The sequence below is a fragment of the Strix uralensis genome, chromosome 1, assembly GCF_047716275.1.
Source record: "Strix uralensis isolate ZFMK-TIS-50842 chromosome 1, bStrUra1, whole genome shotgun sequence".
In the NCBI taxonomy this organism is placed as follows: Eukaryota; Metazoa; Chordata; class Aves; order Strigiformes; family Strigidae; genus Strix; species Strix uralensis.
In genome coordinates, this window is record NC_133972.1 from 51749038 (window position 1) to 51765714 (window position 16677).

Genomic DNA, 16677 nt, shown 5'->3' on the forward strand with positions numbered 1-16677 from the left:
TCTGTTGGAAGTGTCAGTGTCTCCACTTCTATATGAGTCCTTTTTTGGTTTTCAGGTCTTCACAGAATTTTTGGTGCAGCCGTATTTTTCTGTTATTAACTTGTCTTTCCTCCATATATTGTGCCTGTAATCTGATTTAGACACTGCTGTACACAATAGCCTTTCCTTATTAATTTTCCCCTTTAAAATTCTTCCATGCATTACTTGCTGGTTACCTGACTTAGTTGCAGTGTGCTGTATGACAAATAGCCTGTACTGCTCTTCCACTATTTTCTCCCATTGCTGTCTTCTAAAAGAGAAGGTTGTCATTTGCCTTGCCTGAAAAACTTGTTCTCTGGAATTCATCTGACTTAAATTCAGATGTCTACATTGTAAATGTCCACAGCTGAGGTTCCCCGTTCACAGAGAGAAACAGTCTAAACGTGGAGTTCATTTTATAAATATACATATATATAAATTGATTCCCTAGGATGTGAAGAATGTCTGCATGTGTGTATAGACACACACAGATATAATTTTGAATATGTATACACACATACATATGAATATATCACCCTCTTTTTTCATTTTTTTCATTCCTAAACAGTTCCAAAATTGCAGTATGCTATGTTCTCCTGATTCAGCTTCCTTTATCTTCTTACTGAGCTTTTCCTAAGTTTTTCAGGTCAGAAGTTATCAGTATGTGGGTGTCAGCACCAGAAACAGCTTAAGAAATGAATTCTTGTCCTCCTGTGGCCTCACATGACTGTTTCTACCTCCATGCTGCAAAAATCCTGCCATCCTGGTGGTGCTGACACAACTGCTTGTGTTTCTATGCTCATCCGTATTTAGCAAATCTCTGCCAACTGCGCCTTCCCCAAACACAGTAACAGTCCTAAACCAGAGGATTCACACATTGCATAATGCACAACTGGAACTTGCAAATTGCATTGCAAGTTGGGCAGAGAGAGAGAGAGAGGTTCCCTGAACTGTGTCATATGGTCAGCTCTGAACATTATTCCCTTCACTCTACTTTTACATCCTTCTTTTTCTCAAGTTCTCTGCGGTGCCTAATATCCTTCTGATAAAAGGTTGCGGCATCCTGTCTGCATTTCTTTACGTAACAGTTTAACTGCCTAAAGGAATTGCTTTTGCTTTTGAGCACTGCAAGGTGTTTTCTTCCCTAGAGAAAGAATTCTGTGCAGCACAGCCAGCTCCTTGCTGGCCCAGAGGGCACAAGGCTAGCACTTGGAAATGAATCTGCCTTGGCGTTGGTAATGCTAAAAACTAACATGAACTGTATAATAACAATTAATTGGTATTTAATGACTAATTAGCCTTTATATTTTATTTAACAGTGCTTTAGACATCCTAGAAGAAATTAATCTATCAACAGGGTGCAAAAATAACTTTAGCGAAGCTGCTCTGGAAAAGCTACTTGATAACAATCTTCCCCAAAAATACAGCCAGATGGGATATTTATCATCAAGTAATATCATTACTGATGGATTCTATGATTGTGGTCAGGTAAGCTACTTTAAATAAATTACTCTACTTAGTAAAATTTCCTTCTTGGTTTAGAAAAAGCCAGAATCTGGCTACATAAAATACTTCGTTTTCTTGTCCTGAAGTTTCCCAGTTTTTATACTAATGTCTTTGGATTATCTTTCTTCATGGATGAAATCTTATCATCTTCATGCTATCCCCCAGTTGCGGTCCTCTTCCCAATCCTGTGTAAGCTGTGCAGACCTAGTTCCTTTCCAGATCCTTTCTCAGACCTTAGTTCTTCTGGTCTCTTTCCCTGCAGTATACTTAATACTAACCTGACACTGAATGACCTGTGGACTTTTTGTTTGTTTATTTTTACATAAAGAAGTAAAGAGTTCATATTTGCACCTTGGTCATGACCCTTTCTCTCATAAAGTAGTGTTTATATAAAGACTGACTCCAGTATCACTTGTTAGTGCTGTGTTCAGTTTAAATCCAAAGAGGACTTTTCAAAATGCCCAAATGAATTAGAAATACCAGTCTGACTGAAAATCAGTGAAATACCTGCTCCTAAAGCACATGGTTGCTTTTGAAAATTCCATCCTATATTGTAAAGCCTTCAGAGGCAGGACCATTTCCTTATTCTAGAGCTGTTTGGAATGACATAGTAACAATAACTACAAGATAAAGTATTTATAAACAATCTTTTTAAGAAAATTGATGAAGAAAATGCAAATTAAGAAGAAAACAACTGCACATACTTTGAATGGCTCTGTAAGTTCTTATGTAAATCTTCCTTTAAAGATTAAGAATTTTAAATTACTCTTTAGATATCTTTAAAATTTTTTTTCTCTTAATCTTTAACTGAACAGAACACCTTATCTGTTATGCTAATTTTCTTGTAGATAAAGCCTGGAGTGAAATTTTTATCTTTGGAGGAACTGAGTATGCAAGAGCTTACTGACTGTCGGGCCATAATCTTCATTAATGCTAAACCACAAGAAGAGTGAGTCATGTTTGATCTACTAGCATTTTTTGCAATAGCTCATCATTTCCATCACTTCCACTGTTCCCAGTACAAACTACATAGTATAGATATATATACATATATATAAAATAGAGAGGTCTGTTTTAATCCCAGCACAGTGCTTCATGTCCTAGAAGGCAAGAGATTTGTATTTGGTAAAATAAGAATTTGGAAAATAACTTTTTTTTCCCCCTCTAGATATAAAAGATTTATCCAACTGAGTTGCTTTTTTTTAACTTAGCCATTAAACATTCATTTAACACCCTTTGATTACTGATGGCGGGACACCCAGTATTTTATTAGTTATAACAAAGCTTGTCATCTGCAATAATAATTATGTCATCTAAGCTGAATGTCAACATGCAACAATGAAACCTATGATTTGATTATCTTCTTGTACAGACAAATGCATGGAATTTTAAGCATAACATCCCAAGAGGCAGGACAAAGCCAAGCATCAAGCTTTCAGGCTTGATAAAGAACCTGTGTCCATTTCTTCTCTGTTTAAGTTGAAGCCAGCCTAACAAATCTTCTTAGATTTGAATGCAGGAAGTTGGGCTTGGGCTTGTTTAACTGGGAGTCATTTCCTGTAAACAGTCTCACAGATCAAAGAATGCTCTACAAATATTTTGCAAGTCCAAAACCTTCTTCTCTGTCAACACATCACTTATTTGGTTTACAGTATCATTAGCTTCCCTTTTAAGCTTGTATATGACAGCATAAAGATGTCTGAGAATATCTATGACAAATTAAACTTACATACTCTTTGTTGATCCCTAGAGTTGTCTTTAACTATCAGGTTTTCTTTCTTTGACTTTGATACAGCTTCTTGCCTTTGCACCTTTGCAGCAGTCTTATTCCCCAGTTACTTTTGTGTCCATCATTTGGTATTCCATACATCATTTTTGATCCCTAAATCAATATCTGGTTTATTAGTGGTTATGTTATTTCTTCCACTTATATACTCCCTATGAATTTATTTACTGTTCTTTAAAATCAGAACTCCATTTTCATAGCTTAACATGCAAATGCTAACTCTGCAAATAACATGCAAAAATATCTTATTCCATTTCAGTCTTACAGTAGAGAAGGAGGCACAAGATTCATCTTATGAACAGACTATCTTGTCACCTTCTATTTCAAGAAAAAGCAATAGAGAAAAAGCAAGGTATGGTTTTAAGATTTACTATTTGTCAATGTTCTGTTATTGCTCTAACATTAAAAATAGAATTCTGATTGAAAATAATCATAAACAGTTTCCTAACGGAGTACAAATGCTCAAATACAATGTTAAATATGTTTTCGAAGTCTTTCTTTCACCTCCTAATTGCAGTAATCTTCCTTTGTCTACCTTAGTAATTATTCGTCCTCCCTCCCCATGCTGTATTTGAACATCTCCTATTTACTTGGCTGTTTTTCCCTTCAATATCCTTTGGAGGCAGTGAAATACTGTTATTTTACAGCTTGACAACCAAGACACAGGGAAATTAGGGTAGAAGTTCTTTCTCAATTTAGAACCTAGACCCACGAAAAGTTCCTACACTGCCTACATGCATTCTTATTTCTAGATTAAATTTCTTCCAGTGAAATTTCATAGATGACTAAAAGCTGAGAAGGGTGTGCTCAGAACTGTCCCAGTTTTGACAGCAACAAGCCTAAAAATGCCTTGCTCTTGCAGAGCTCCCTCTGATCCATACAATACACTAGGTACAGTCCTGCAGTCCTTTCTGTGGCACTGATCTGGTGGGCATGTCCGCTCATACCGAATAGCTCAGAACCTCTAAGCTTGCAGTGGGAAATTAATTTATTTTACAGAAAGAGGATTTGAGCTTGTCCTTCCCACATGCAGATAGCTGATCACAAAATATTTGGGGTTTAGCAATCTCTTTCTGGTTTGTTGTAGCTGTTCACTAACGATGAGGCATAATGAACAGAGCTTTCTACTCAGCTGTTAGGGCGCTTATCTGAGAGAGTAGAGACCAAAGTTCTAGTCCTTGTCTTGATGACTTTTAATATAAATTACTTAACCCTTAGTTTGTTCCTGTGGAAGGAAACTGAACCACGGTCCCCAGCTGTGCTTCATGTGAAACAGCAGCACGATCATGACCACAACAGTGCCCTTCAGAGAAGGCAGGTGTACATGCCTAATTCCAGGGAAATGCTCAGGATTCCAAAACCGGTCCAAATAGAGCCTCCTTGCCATCAGTGGGATGGTATCTAGTCCTTCATAGGAACGTGATGTAAAACTCCCAACTCTCCTTGGCTTTTCTGTTAGCTGCCTTAGTGAGCTGACCATTTATCATGCTGGCTTCTGTGGGGCCCAGTCCTGACTTCCTAATCTTCCTTGTTTTAGGGTATAGAGAGCCTTGACCATACCTCAGGGCTGTGAATTCTAGTCAGTGGTGGGCATTGCAAAATGTTAAGTGCTGCAGGGTTGGAAAAAAAAGGAGAGATGGCATGCCTGTTGTAGGAACTGAAGTGCTATGTTTGCAATTTTTATCTTGGAGCTCATTTGTGAACTGTGATATGCTACTGTCTGTACAGGCATTTTATTGATAGAGATAATGGTTGATTTCTTAGACCCATTATATATTTCTGTGTATGTATGTATCTGTGCTTGAGTGATGAAATCTGCAGTAAGAAAGTCAAGAGAAAACTGGAACTTGCTTTGTGATCTCAGTAGTTCAATGATATCTCCAGTGGAGGAAAAGCAGGAGTTATCTGGACAATGGTGTTCACTCAGCAAAAGCAGCACTAGCGAAAAAGACTTAAGGTATTATACTTTGAATTATACCTGTATCTGTTTGTTTAGAACTGACATGCAAGTTGTTGACAGATAATAGCTACTGGCTGTGAAGAGTTGAGGTTCTGACTTAAATCAGGACCCAAATAGTGAGATTAGTCTGTTCAGAATTTACTGACTTACAAGGCAGACATTTACATTTGACTAGTTATTTGGACTGCAAGCACTTCTGGAATTCAGTTTAAATCATTTCATAGTAGATAGCCAAAATGGATCATATGAATTGCATTGTGGAAGGTTCCTGTTTCAGGATGCAGAAGAGTAGATACTTCATCTTAAGTGTCTTACCAGGCCTGTTCCAGCTTCTGCTCATTTAGAAGGTCCTCCTGATGCCCAGCAAGCTCTGGTCATGACCCACCATGCATATGCCAGTTTACTGAAAGGGAGCAGGAAGGAAGCGGGGATACTGAGCCCCAGTTATGTTTTCTCTGCACCAGTGGGGGATTCCTTCATCTCAAAAGATGCTTTAGAGTCATAGGCAATTTTGCATAGTCTCAAGCAGCTGTGCAGAGCTCAGAGACCTGTTCTGACAAGACACTATGTTTGTTTATTGCAGTGTGAGATGAGGGTACCCTTGGATAGTTGCTTTTTAATGTAATTTATGTCAATTACACAGTAAATGACTGCTCTGTTAGCAACCATAACTCTTTTGGAAAGCAAAAAATTTTCTTTAGGAAAAACCAAATACCTGACTCAATCTCTCATAGTAAACTTGCAGGAATACAAAGACTTCTTTCCTCAAGTATGAAATAATTGCTTTTGAATGTCATGATCAAGTTGTTTGATTTATAACCCCATTGTCATTCATTTTGATTCCATAATTCGTACATCATTATTATTATTAATTTGTGAGATATATGGGAGTTACTTGAAGGTCAGTAGCTGACTCCAAGTCTCAAACATGCTTAGACTTTTTCCTACATATTTTTTCCTTTGATCATATGTTTCTGTTCATCATTATTTTGCAAAGTACTACTGAGCACAGTTTAAAGCCATTGTTTTGAAAAAGTGATACTACTTTATATAAACCAAAGTTGAAAGCTAAGAGAAAGGACAGTTGTAATTGTCTGCTGGAAGTGTTTGAATTAGATGTAGAGGAAGTGCCTAGTTGATAGTTTGACATATATTTGTATAGACAGATAGCAACATTTTTGATCAAACAGTTGCGATCTGATGCACACATTGACGGGGCTAAAAGATTATATTTAATGTAGGCTGATAAATGTGCATTTATTCCATGCTATGTTCCAGTACAGCATTTAAGGAAATACTTTCCAAAGCTCATTTACTCCTTTTCTAAAGACAGCCAAGGCAGATATGCAAAAAAGGAAAGAAATAGGTGTCATGGCTGTGTTTTGGTGGTAGAATATTTTATTGACTGTCGCCTTCATCACACTGACTTTCTGGTGACGCACTGGACTTTTGTACTGAAGTTGCAAGAAGAATCAGAAACAGCTTGGAGACTATTAACTGCCATGAGTTCTCCTTTGCAATATTCCTCTCCATTTGCAGCAAGATTGTCTCATGAGTAATAAGACAGCTTTGGGAAAAGGGAGTGATTTTTTTCTGATGTCGTAATTCCCACTGGTAAATAAAATGGGGATTTTAAAAAAAGGACAGGAAAAAGATAGTAGAAGTCTATTGTAATGGTTACTGGTTATTTTACATCACTGAGCTGTAAGACAGCACCTCCACAGTTCCTTATGAGGTAAGTATTAGTCAGATATGATGAACTGAAGACTTCAGGAGTAAGGTAGAGACAGATGTGGAAGACAACCTTAAAGCAGCCATTCCACCAAGGAACAGAACATAGTCATACCTGAGAGAAATACACAGCAGCAAAAAAACCCAAACCAATCGCTGTTCAAACCCATTCCTCTCAGGTGTTTTCTTCCTGAAAACTGGAAAGAAGTAGAATAAGAATGATTCAAGAGTCATTTGAGTAGTAGGAATAGGGAACAAACTCTCCTGCTACAGTGCTGTAATCTAGTGGTGCACTTTTCATAGGGAAAAGTACTGGGAGGATAGAAGGGAAGAGCAGGGGACAAAGAAAGAAAATGGTCAAGGAACAAGAATTATACCATTTGTAGAAGTTGTTGTTTTGAAAACCTCCTAAGTGAGACACCAGAGAGGTGGGAATAATTCAGAGTTTTTTAAACAGTGTTTTCTTAACCATAATGTGTAAGTGTATAAATGGAGAAGTGTGTAACTGTTTAATCTAGCATTAGAAGGTTCCCTGGCTATAGTTAGAGTCAAATCGGATAATGAAAACTGTTTATCTGCTTTTTTCAAGTATAAGTGTAATTAATAACCAGAACCTTTTATTTAAGAATGTGTTGAATTTTCTATAATTTTAAGATTAAATCTTAATTCGTTATCCTTCTAAAATAATGTGCTTTATCAAACCTATGAAAAGGGCTTTTTGTGAATATGGTAAATCTCAATAGGTAAAATAAAAGTTTGCAAAGTATTCTGAAGAAAATTGCTTGAATTGGACTACTGGTAATGGTATATGCCCTTCTGCTTTGTCCAATGCCTTCTGTCTTAAGACTGCTGCTCACTGTAAAAATTTTAAGAATAATTTGAAGATCATACAATAATGATAGTGTGCCCTGGAGCCATGTACTCTAATAGTCCTTTATTTCTTTTTTTGTTCCTTCCAAGAATGCCAGAAGTATTATGGATTTTAAAAAATAAACCAGAACTCTTAAACAAAGGAAAGAAATTTTGTAATATTTCACGGTAGAATTATTCAGAACCTATGCTGAAAAAAGATATAATGCTTACAAAAAAAAGTTCTATGTGTTCCCACGAATGAAAAATCCTAATATGTCTGATTGTATAGACCTTAATGATACCCCTGGTGAGGTACTGATTTTATAGTTGCTACATAACTTGTGAAAGGCACAGTATTCAATCTAAGCAGAACAAGAATTTCATTTATACTTCTGCTAGGTGCTTATGATGCCTGTTCAGGATCATAGTCATTTTTCAAATCCTGAGCATTAGTGCAATACGTAGCATGTACAATGAAAAAAGGCAGCAAAAACACAGACTTCTTATAAAAACTTCATCTGACAAGCCATGTTGTAGTTTGCATAATGCTTGAAGTACATGGATTTGCAACCACAGAGACTACTGCTTGGCATGTCCTGTCAAGATTTCAGCCATGCTCTTGATACAGTTTGTTCCTTTATTTGAAGTCCAAATTTCTATCAAGTTAAAACTCATTGGAGTTCATGATTTTTAGTTCATATCCATATGGAACCAAACCATAACTGTCTAAAAATGTTTCCTATATGTACATAGGTGTCTTCTCCCCTAGATAGTCCATTTATAGGAAAGGCATATAAGAGCCATAGACAAAAGTAAAATGAGAATTTACAGCAAAATTAACATGGAACTACTGACATTTGGTTCTTAACCATCTCCTGCAGGCATGCTCCACAAGTGTTCTCTACAGCTTTGTAGATTTTGGAGTATTCATTATCAAGAGAAAGGATTTCTCCTACCTTCCCCCCGCCCCCAAATCAGTTTGTCTAAAATGTTCTGTTGGAGAACTACTGTATTTGAATTTGGACTTTAGATATTACAGTATTCTAAATAAGTGTATATTGTTTTCTGTGTAAGAAAAGGGAAGGGGAAAAAAGAAGAAGAAAAATCGAAAGAAGTTACTCAGATTACACCTAAAGTCCAGGATGAAATAAATCTGGAAAATTCACGTTGGCTACCACCACCTGACTTCATTTTACTGGATTACATTAATGATGCTTCCAAAACAATTCTACCCCTAATGACTACCCGGGAACAGGTTATGGCTCTTGCACAGTGAGTACCAAATTATATTTCCATAAATAATGTAAGTTGAATTTGTAAAATAACTGTTTTCTCATCCAAGGACAACTTTTCTAAATTTGTTATTTTTCCCATCCTTAATTGGAATCCAAGTCCGCTTTGGTCCAGAATTTTGACATAATTTTAGAATTTAAGCTTCTTGTTTCTAATTTTGTTGTAATTAGTTTTGTTTTTTTTTTAAATAAGATATCACTTGCAACAAAAGAGTATACATTTCTCATTTTGAAAATACATGGACAGTTTCAGGGTTTTTTTCGCATTGATATATCTGTACTGATCCTTTCCAATGAACACATCAGCTGCATATGGCATCTATATCATCAAGGAGCAGGAGAGACCCAGCTGCTGCAGAGCCTAAATGCACAAGCTAGAACTCCAACCTAATAGTCAAGACTGTTGCAACTTACATGTATCGTGTCTGTTCTTATGATCTTTCTTGCCTAGTTGGTTTAGTTAGAAACCCCTTGGGACAGGAACTCTCTTGTATTTTGTTTTCCTATAGAGCCAAAAGCATGAGACATTTTCCTAATGTAGTTTTTAGGTGCTACTGTAATTAATATCCTGATGATTTAATAGTGCCAGGATATTGCAATGGTGCCTGTACAGACTGTTGTAATCGATGGGTGATTAATTAGTTGCACTGACTACTCAGCCTAGGCACCAATCACTGTCATCTCCAAGCAGTGTGTCTCCTTTCATCTCCTTAGTTTAACCTTTACTATCTTAGCAGTTTCCTGGCTACCTCCTGAATCTGGAGAGTTTGGCGTCAGATCCCACTGAGTCTCACAAAATTTGTTTCTTCCACTAACTCATTTTTAATGAAGTGATCTAATGTGATATGAGGAATGACTTTTCTGTTGATTGCAAAATTTGACAGGACGGATATTCATCCTTAACTATCCAGCTGTGTATAAATCATGCTGCCTTCCTCAAGGTGGAATCCATAAAATGCTCTTTCAAATCCTCTCTTCAGACACACCAGTGAAATACTTGCAGACACACAACCCAGCAAAACAATCACGGGAAGTTTTAAGTAGAATGTTTTCTGTGGGGATTTTTATGTGTATGCTCCATTTTAGGCTGCTGCCTGAATAGTGTGTGTTGAATAGGAAAGGGAGGAGGAGGCAGCTGCAGCAGCCCTCGGCAGCCTGGCAGCTTGAGCAGAATTCCTGCTGTGCTCACTGGGGAGGGAGCTGGGGTAGACGAGGGAACACACGGTAGTGCTGGCTGTCTCCTTTAAAACAAACGCAGCACATCTTTGTGTGCACGCAGGAGTGGTGTGCATGGAGGCTCAAGAAGCTTTGCTCTCTTTACCGAGGGCTGGCTGTAGGCACAAGCAGCACAAGGGACTGCCTAGAGCCCCCAGCTTCTTCAGGTTCACCCAGTAATTCCCAGCTTTTAGATACCATGTCTAGCCTGCTTGGTGATAACTCCTTGTGCCCATGCAGTCGCAACCAGTACCTCCCCAGGCCCTAGCTTTTCAGAAATAAGGCCTCTGAGGTACCCTTGCATGTACTGTGCAGACAGAGCCTGTTCACAGTTACAGCAGAGGACACGATGCAGATTTTAACTCCCTGTCTGAAGCAGTGGCTTGTGATTCCCACATCAGCATTGCAACACCTTGTCCAGAGAGTCCTCAGTAACATGTGTGCCTGTGGCTGAGGACACTGTGAGGAGCAAAGGTCTTTACATACAGGGGCCATGCATAGGGGAGGTAAAGGTGTGTGTATGAGGAGGTAGGGACTCACAAATCAGGGCTTGATCTCGTGTGTGCACAGTCACCCAAAAGGCATGCTTTTGGCAGTGTTTGCACTGAGTTCTGACCTTCTGTTTCTGTGACTGAGCCATGCTTTTGAATGGATAAGTACACACCTCTCACCCCCTGAATACTGACTTCAATATGAGAAAGCACATGTACAAGTTAAAGTACCCTTTATGGATATAGTTGTTTTCTTGTGCTGGGATAATTACCTATGACTTTATTTTTGTCACATATGTTCTTATGCCTTTATTACTATTCAAACAAATGGTAGGGCTGGGGATTGTAATACATAGCTCACGTAATCTGTTAGCTGTAAAGATGACTAGCTTCTGAACGACTTCCTCAGGAATTACGCTGTTATTAATGATTTCCTCTGAGGACTTTGTGCCTGTACTAGACCTCTTCAGAATCTCTGCTGACAGCTGTTGCACCTTGGTTTAGGTCTGTGACAAATGTGAATGACCTGAGTTATGCTTAACTGTATTTAACAGTGAGCATTAAAATACCAGTTACTGAATTAAAAAAAATAAAGCAAACATAGCAAAAGTATTAAAGTCTTGTATGTCATTCAATTATTGCTTGTATACATTTGATTTTGCTACATTTTTTGTGATAAATTATAGATGTAATTGATCCCAGTATACATTGGAACAGGTTTGTTGCAGACAAGATGGGTGGCCCAATTGAAAGAGACAAACTACATGAATTCAGCTGGGAACTTCACATCAGTGAAATAGAATTTGAACTGAAATGCAACGTTGTGCCTATAGGGAAAGTAAAAAAAGGGACATTCTACCACAGGGCTTTACTTTTCAAGGTACATTAACATTTATTTTACAATATAACATATTGATGTTAAATGGATATTATAAACTAAAGTATACTTGCATCAGTATAATATAATATTTATATTCATGTAAAATCTTTTGTATACACTTAAGTCATTTTTCACTGGCAAAGTTGATTTCCCAGTGAATGGAAGCCAGCATCGCTTCCTTCTGTAAACATTCTTGTTGTCATTAAATTGTCTTAAGTGATATCAGCAGAATACTTGATAAATGGCAAAAAGCCAAAATATTTGATTGGGAGTCAAAACATTTTACATTTTCTGTAAACTGTAAAATATTGAATTATGCAGCTTCCTTTTTTTCCATGCTGCAAATGTAAACTTGTTGGGACAATTCTTATTTGGTATCTATCCAGTATTCTATGATAGTATATAACAGCTTTTATGTTCTAGTTTCTTAGACTGGGAAGATTCATTTCTTCTGTCTTCGTGTGAAGACATACTGGTGCAGCCTGCTTATCTGTCCCATCTTTTTTCCTTGGCTCTTGGGTAGCTGGAGTTTTCTCCTTCTTGGATGAAAAGGAAAAAGAGAAGCAAGGGCCTAGCACATTAAGCAGGAAGGACCTAGGAAACAGTACACAGGAGAAAGAGCACAATCCTAAATTTGTGGTACCCATGGGGAGAGAAAGTTCCTGACATATTTTATGGAGGTCTGAGGGCATGAATTAATTGTGCTGAAGCACCACTGATGTTTGCTTATCCTGCACTGTCCTAAGAAACCTTTGTAGGGATGGATCATCTCTCTTAAAGCCACAGCAGTCTAAGCAATGGATATCCTTGTGCACTTGTAACAAGTTAAAAATCCTTCAGGATTTCATTCCTTCACAGCAGATGCATTCTGAGAAAACAGTTCTGTAGCTGGAAACCATTATATGTCTGTCAGTGATAGCGCAGCACAGAGGAAAGGCAGGTGTTTCATCTAGCAGAAGCTTGCCTCACATTTCATTGCTTCCCACATTCACAGGGCTGAAAAGCAAGGAGTATGCTTTGGAGTGAAGCAACAGTCCTAAACTTGCATTGATAAAAATATTGCATTTTTACACTTAATATTTCACACTAGCTATATGTGTGCAATGTACCTACACCTCATTGCTTGAATAGACGGTTTTTCAAAATGTTATTCAGAAGTAAGTCTTCCAACTAGAAAAAAACATTGCTGGGTACTGTGGGTGTTGCGCTTCTTTTGTGATCTGAAGGACTGGCTGATAAACAAATGTATCAATGTCTGAAAAGAGTTAAAATGAATATTTTTCATGTTGTGCATAGAATATGGCAGAAATAACATTTAAAACCCTACACTTTCTAAGCAGAACCAACAATAGAGATTTGCAGTTTGGAACACTTTAGAGATTTACAAAATCTATTTCTAGAAAGCTCTTGGCCTTTCAGGTATTTTCTTTTTAAGTATCTCTTAGCCTTGCTGTATATCACAGAAGTTACATGTATTAACTGTGATTAACTCCTTTCTCTATCCTTTTTAGGTGATAGCAGACAGAATTGGCATTGGCTGTACTTTAGTTCGTGGCAAGTATAACAGAGCTTGGAATGAAGTTAAATTGGCTGATGCCTCTCCTCAAGGAATAGCTGGACTTCTGCTTCCTCCTCAAGAGTATATTGTAGATCTAATGTTTGAGCCAGGCTTTTTGATAAAACAGGGAAGTGCAGAGGCAGATCAGTACAAACATATTTAATCATCTTGACAAATTTCACCAAAATAACTATCTTAAAGGTGTTTGCAGTGCTTATATTTAGGAAACATAAGGGGTTTCAGGTCCAGCTATGAAAAAGCAGCATATTTAGTACGGTGTCCTCAATGTTTAATTAAACATATTTTAGGTATCCAACTTCAAGGCTTAGAAATTTTGTTAATTTTTTTGTAGTATTTTAAGACTAAACTGTAAAACTACAGATAAAAATTTGGTAGATAAAGAATATTTGGTATGTGTTACCATTATAATGCTTATTAAATAGGTTTAAATTATTTCCAAAATACAGTGTATTTGGTTTTTTCTTATGTTCCTTCAACTCCCATGCACATTTATAGGAATTATATGTCCATGAAGCAAGAGAATATGACATCTGGTGAAATAACATCACCTAAAAACAACTGGACAATTTTTTGTGTGAAATAACCCAAGAACTGAGAATTAGAAGAACTAAGATAACAGTATACTTTTAGCCTCTGTAGAAAACATCCCATTTATATTTCTTGGAACTTGGCAGAGTTAATAATTACAGATAATAACATACCTGGATGAAAGTAAATACTGTTTGTTCTGGCACAGGGAAGACAGATGACTGATAAGTTATTGTTTGCAATTTCCCTTTAAATTCTTTATTTTTCACTTGAAGATAAAATGGACTCTGAGAAGTTTTTGACAGGGAATATGTATTTCTTGCAGCCTTGGGTAACATGGTGTTGCTGAAATGTGGTGGTGCATCTAAGAGAGACAAAACACTGGCTAGAACACTCTAGTAACCACTTGCTGGTGAAGCTGTCAGGAATGTGCTGGAGTATTTCAGGGAGCACCACTAGTAAGTGAGTTTACTGTGGAAAACCGAGAAAAAATCCTGTACAGAAGTTAGGCCAATGCAGGCAACATTGCGCAAAACTGATTTCAGAAGACCAGAACACCAACAACAAGGCATTTTCTTCCTGCCCGCCAAAAATGTGATAAAAAATTTGGGGTATGTGTTCTTTTAATTTTTTAATGTTTGTATAAGCACAGTCACTTGTATAGTCCGCTTTGGTTTGAGGAGGTTTATATCTGTTGTATTCATTACTGCTTATGAGCATGATCCCGCCACTCCCCCTCCTTCCTCTTCTGACATGCAGCATGATTTTCTGGTGGCCCTTTGGGGAATATTTTATCTTTCTGTTGTAAATTCACTTATATGGCCTCAATGTTGATTTCTTTACCTTAAGTTCAGCAGTACTCTCAACATCAGAATGAAAAAGAACTCTGGAAACAAAATGCACAATATGGTAGCAGAACTGAGTGGAAGGTGAGGATGTGTTTCTTATCATTGCTATGTAGCAGGTAGGGGACTGATGAAAAGTGATATGCTCTCACTGTCTGGCATGATTGGGTATAGAAACCTGCAACTTTGAAAGTGCAGTAAATGGAAGTGAAATAAGAATTAATTTCCTACTAGCTATCATTTTGTATGGTTTTCTTACATTGGAATTTCATTATTTTGTATTGGAACCATAATGTTAAAGTATGACTTATTCTGTTTGAGGAGGTCTTGAAAAACAAAGCAATTTCTGTTGTTTCTAATAAAAGTCAATATTTTTAAAAAGACAAAATGTAAGTTTTTTGAAATAAAAATTAGGAAACTTCTATTCTAGACATTTCTCTGTGTGTGCAGGGACCACTGTGGCTAAGGGGATTCTAAGTGGATGATTCCAAGCTCTTCAAACCAGTTTTTGGCTGACACCTGTTTCTGAGGGGTGCTTCTGGTAAACACCTCGCTGCAGAAGTGGATTCTTCAGGTTTTCCCCAAGCAGATGCAGAGGCAGTACATACTGCTGGCAGCAGCAGCACCAGCGCTTCCGTGCTTCCCTTCTGTTGCCCTTGATCCCTGAACAGTAGGAGCACTGAGGTTAACTTACACTTGTTTTATCTTTATGCTAGCAGGGAACAACTGCTGTGTAATTTATAGAATTAATGCATTTCAAATAGTTTTGGATTACCCACTGCTAAACTACAGCAATGGAAGAACATCACTCCCTCAAACTGTGTACTCCCTTGCATAGTAGAAATTGAAATGAACTCTTCCTCCAGTAAATCTCTGTTGCTGATTAACCTTGGATCCTGAGAAGAACTCAAGGCTCTTGGAGCAAAGCAGGTGTTTCTTTTCAGATCCAAGAGGAACTTTTATTATGTTATTTTTTACATCAAACTTGGCTTCAGGGAAAAACAAAAAGGTCTTTTATTAGTAAATACGGGTTTTGAATGGTGACATATTATTTCATCCAGATCTCCTTTGCATGAATCTGCACCTCTTATACTACATGATTCATTTGCTCATAAATCCAGCTCATTATCAGTGCAGAGTGTCAAAATGGAGACTGTGGAGAGGCAGTAGACCTTTACTGGCTAGCATGTCAACTCAGTTAAGATAGAAAAGTGCACTAATACATTTATTATATTCATAGCTCTCTTGCTAGTTTATACAAGAGTCTTCTCTCCAACAACTCATTTGCAGTACCTGTTTTCCTTCAGAAGACTGAAAATAAGCAAAAAAAATCCCATATAATTCAAAGCCCGAAGACAGCATATGCTGTCACAGCAAAGTAGAAGAAGAAAGCATAAGAATGGACATACAGGCTCAAGCCAAGAGTCTATCCAACCAAATAACCCATCTCCAGCAATGGTCAATATAGAAAAGGTTAACAACACGGCACAAATATGTTTATACATTTCCAGATTACACTGATAGGCTCAGCAGTTTGCAGTTCAGGGACTTTCTTTGTGTCTAGGTATTTAACAGCTCTTAAAGCTTTCTACCCTCACTACAGATGTGCAAAGCATGTAACTGTTTTTAATTCTGAACTTGTGACCTGCTGCTTTCATTTAATACCTCCTAGTTTTTGTAGCAGAAGAGACAGTGGACATCCATTTCCTACTTAGCTTCACCATAATGCTTGTTTTCTTATGGGTCTCCATCCTATCTTCCCTCAGTGTTCCTAACTACTACTCTTTCCTAAGTATACTTATATGCAGGATATATTTAATCACTTATTGTGTGGATTCCTACTCATACCTTTGGTCATTGTGCTGTTCCTTACTTGTACCTCTTTTAGTTACACTATTTTTAGAAATGAGACTAAACCTGCATACAATATTGAAGAGTTTGTCATGTATTCTCTCTTTTTTTTTCCTAATAGCTCCTAATAATCCATTTACAAC

General features: G+C 37.4%; 1 protein-coding gene across 1 annotated transcript in view; it reads left to right on the top strand.

Moving 5' to 3' along the window:
- ARMC3 (armadillo repeat containing 3) overlaps positions 1-13928 on the top strand; it is a 51815-nt gene extending 37887 nt beyond the window's left edge. The window contains exons 12-17 of the mRNA XM_074892384.1: positions 1338-1506; positions 2373-2473; positions 3570-3662; positions 8928-9125; positions 11569-11731; positions 13243-13928. Coding sequence (XP_074748485.1) covers positions 1338-1506; positions 2373-2473; positions 3570-3662; positions 8928-9125; positions 11569-11731; positions 13243-13452 — 934 coding nt within the window. The 3' untranslated portion in view covers positions 13453-13928. The remainder of the gene's footprint in view (positions 1-1337; positions 1507-2372; positions 2474-3569; positions 3663-8927; positions 9126-11568; positions 11732-13242) is intronic.
- The last annotated feature ends 2749 nt before the right edge of the window (positions 13929-16677 follow it).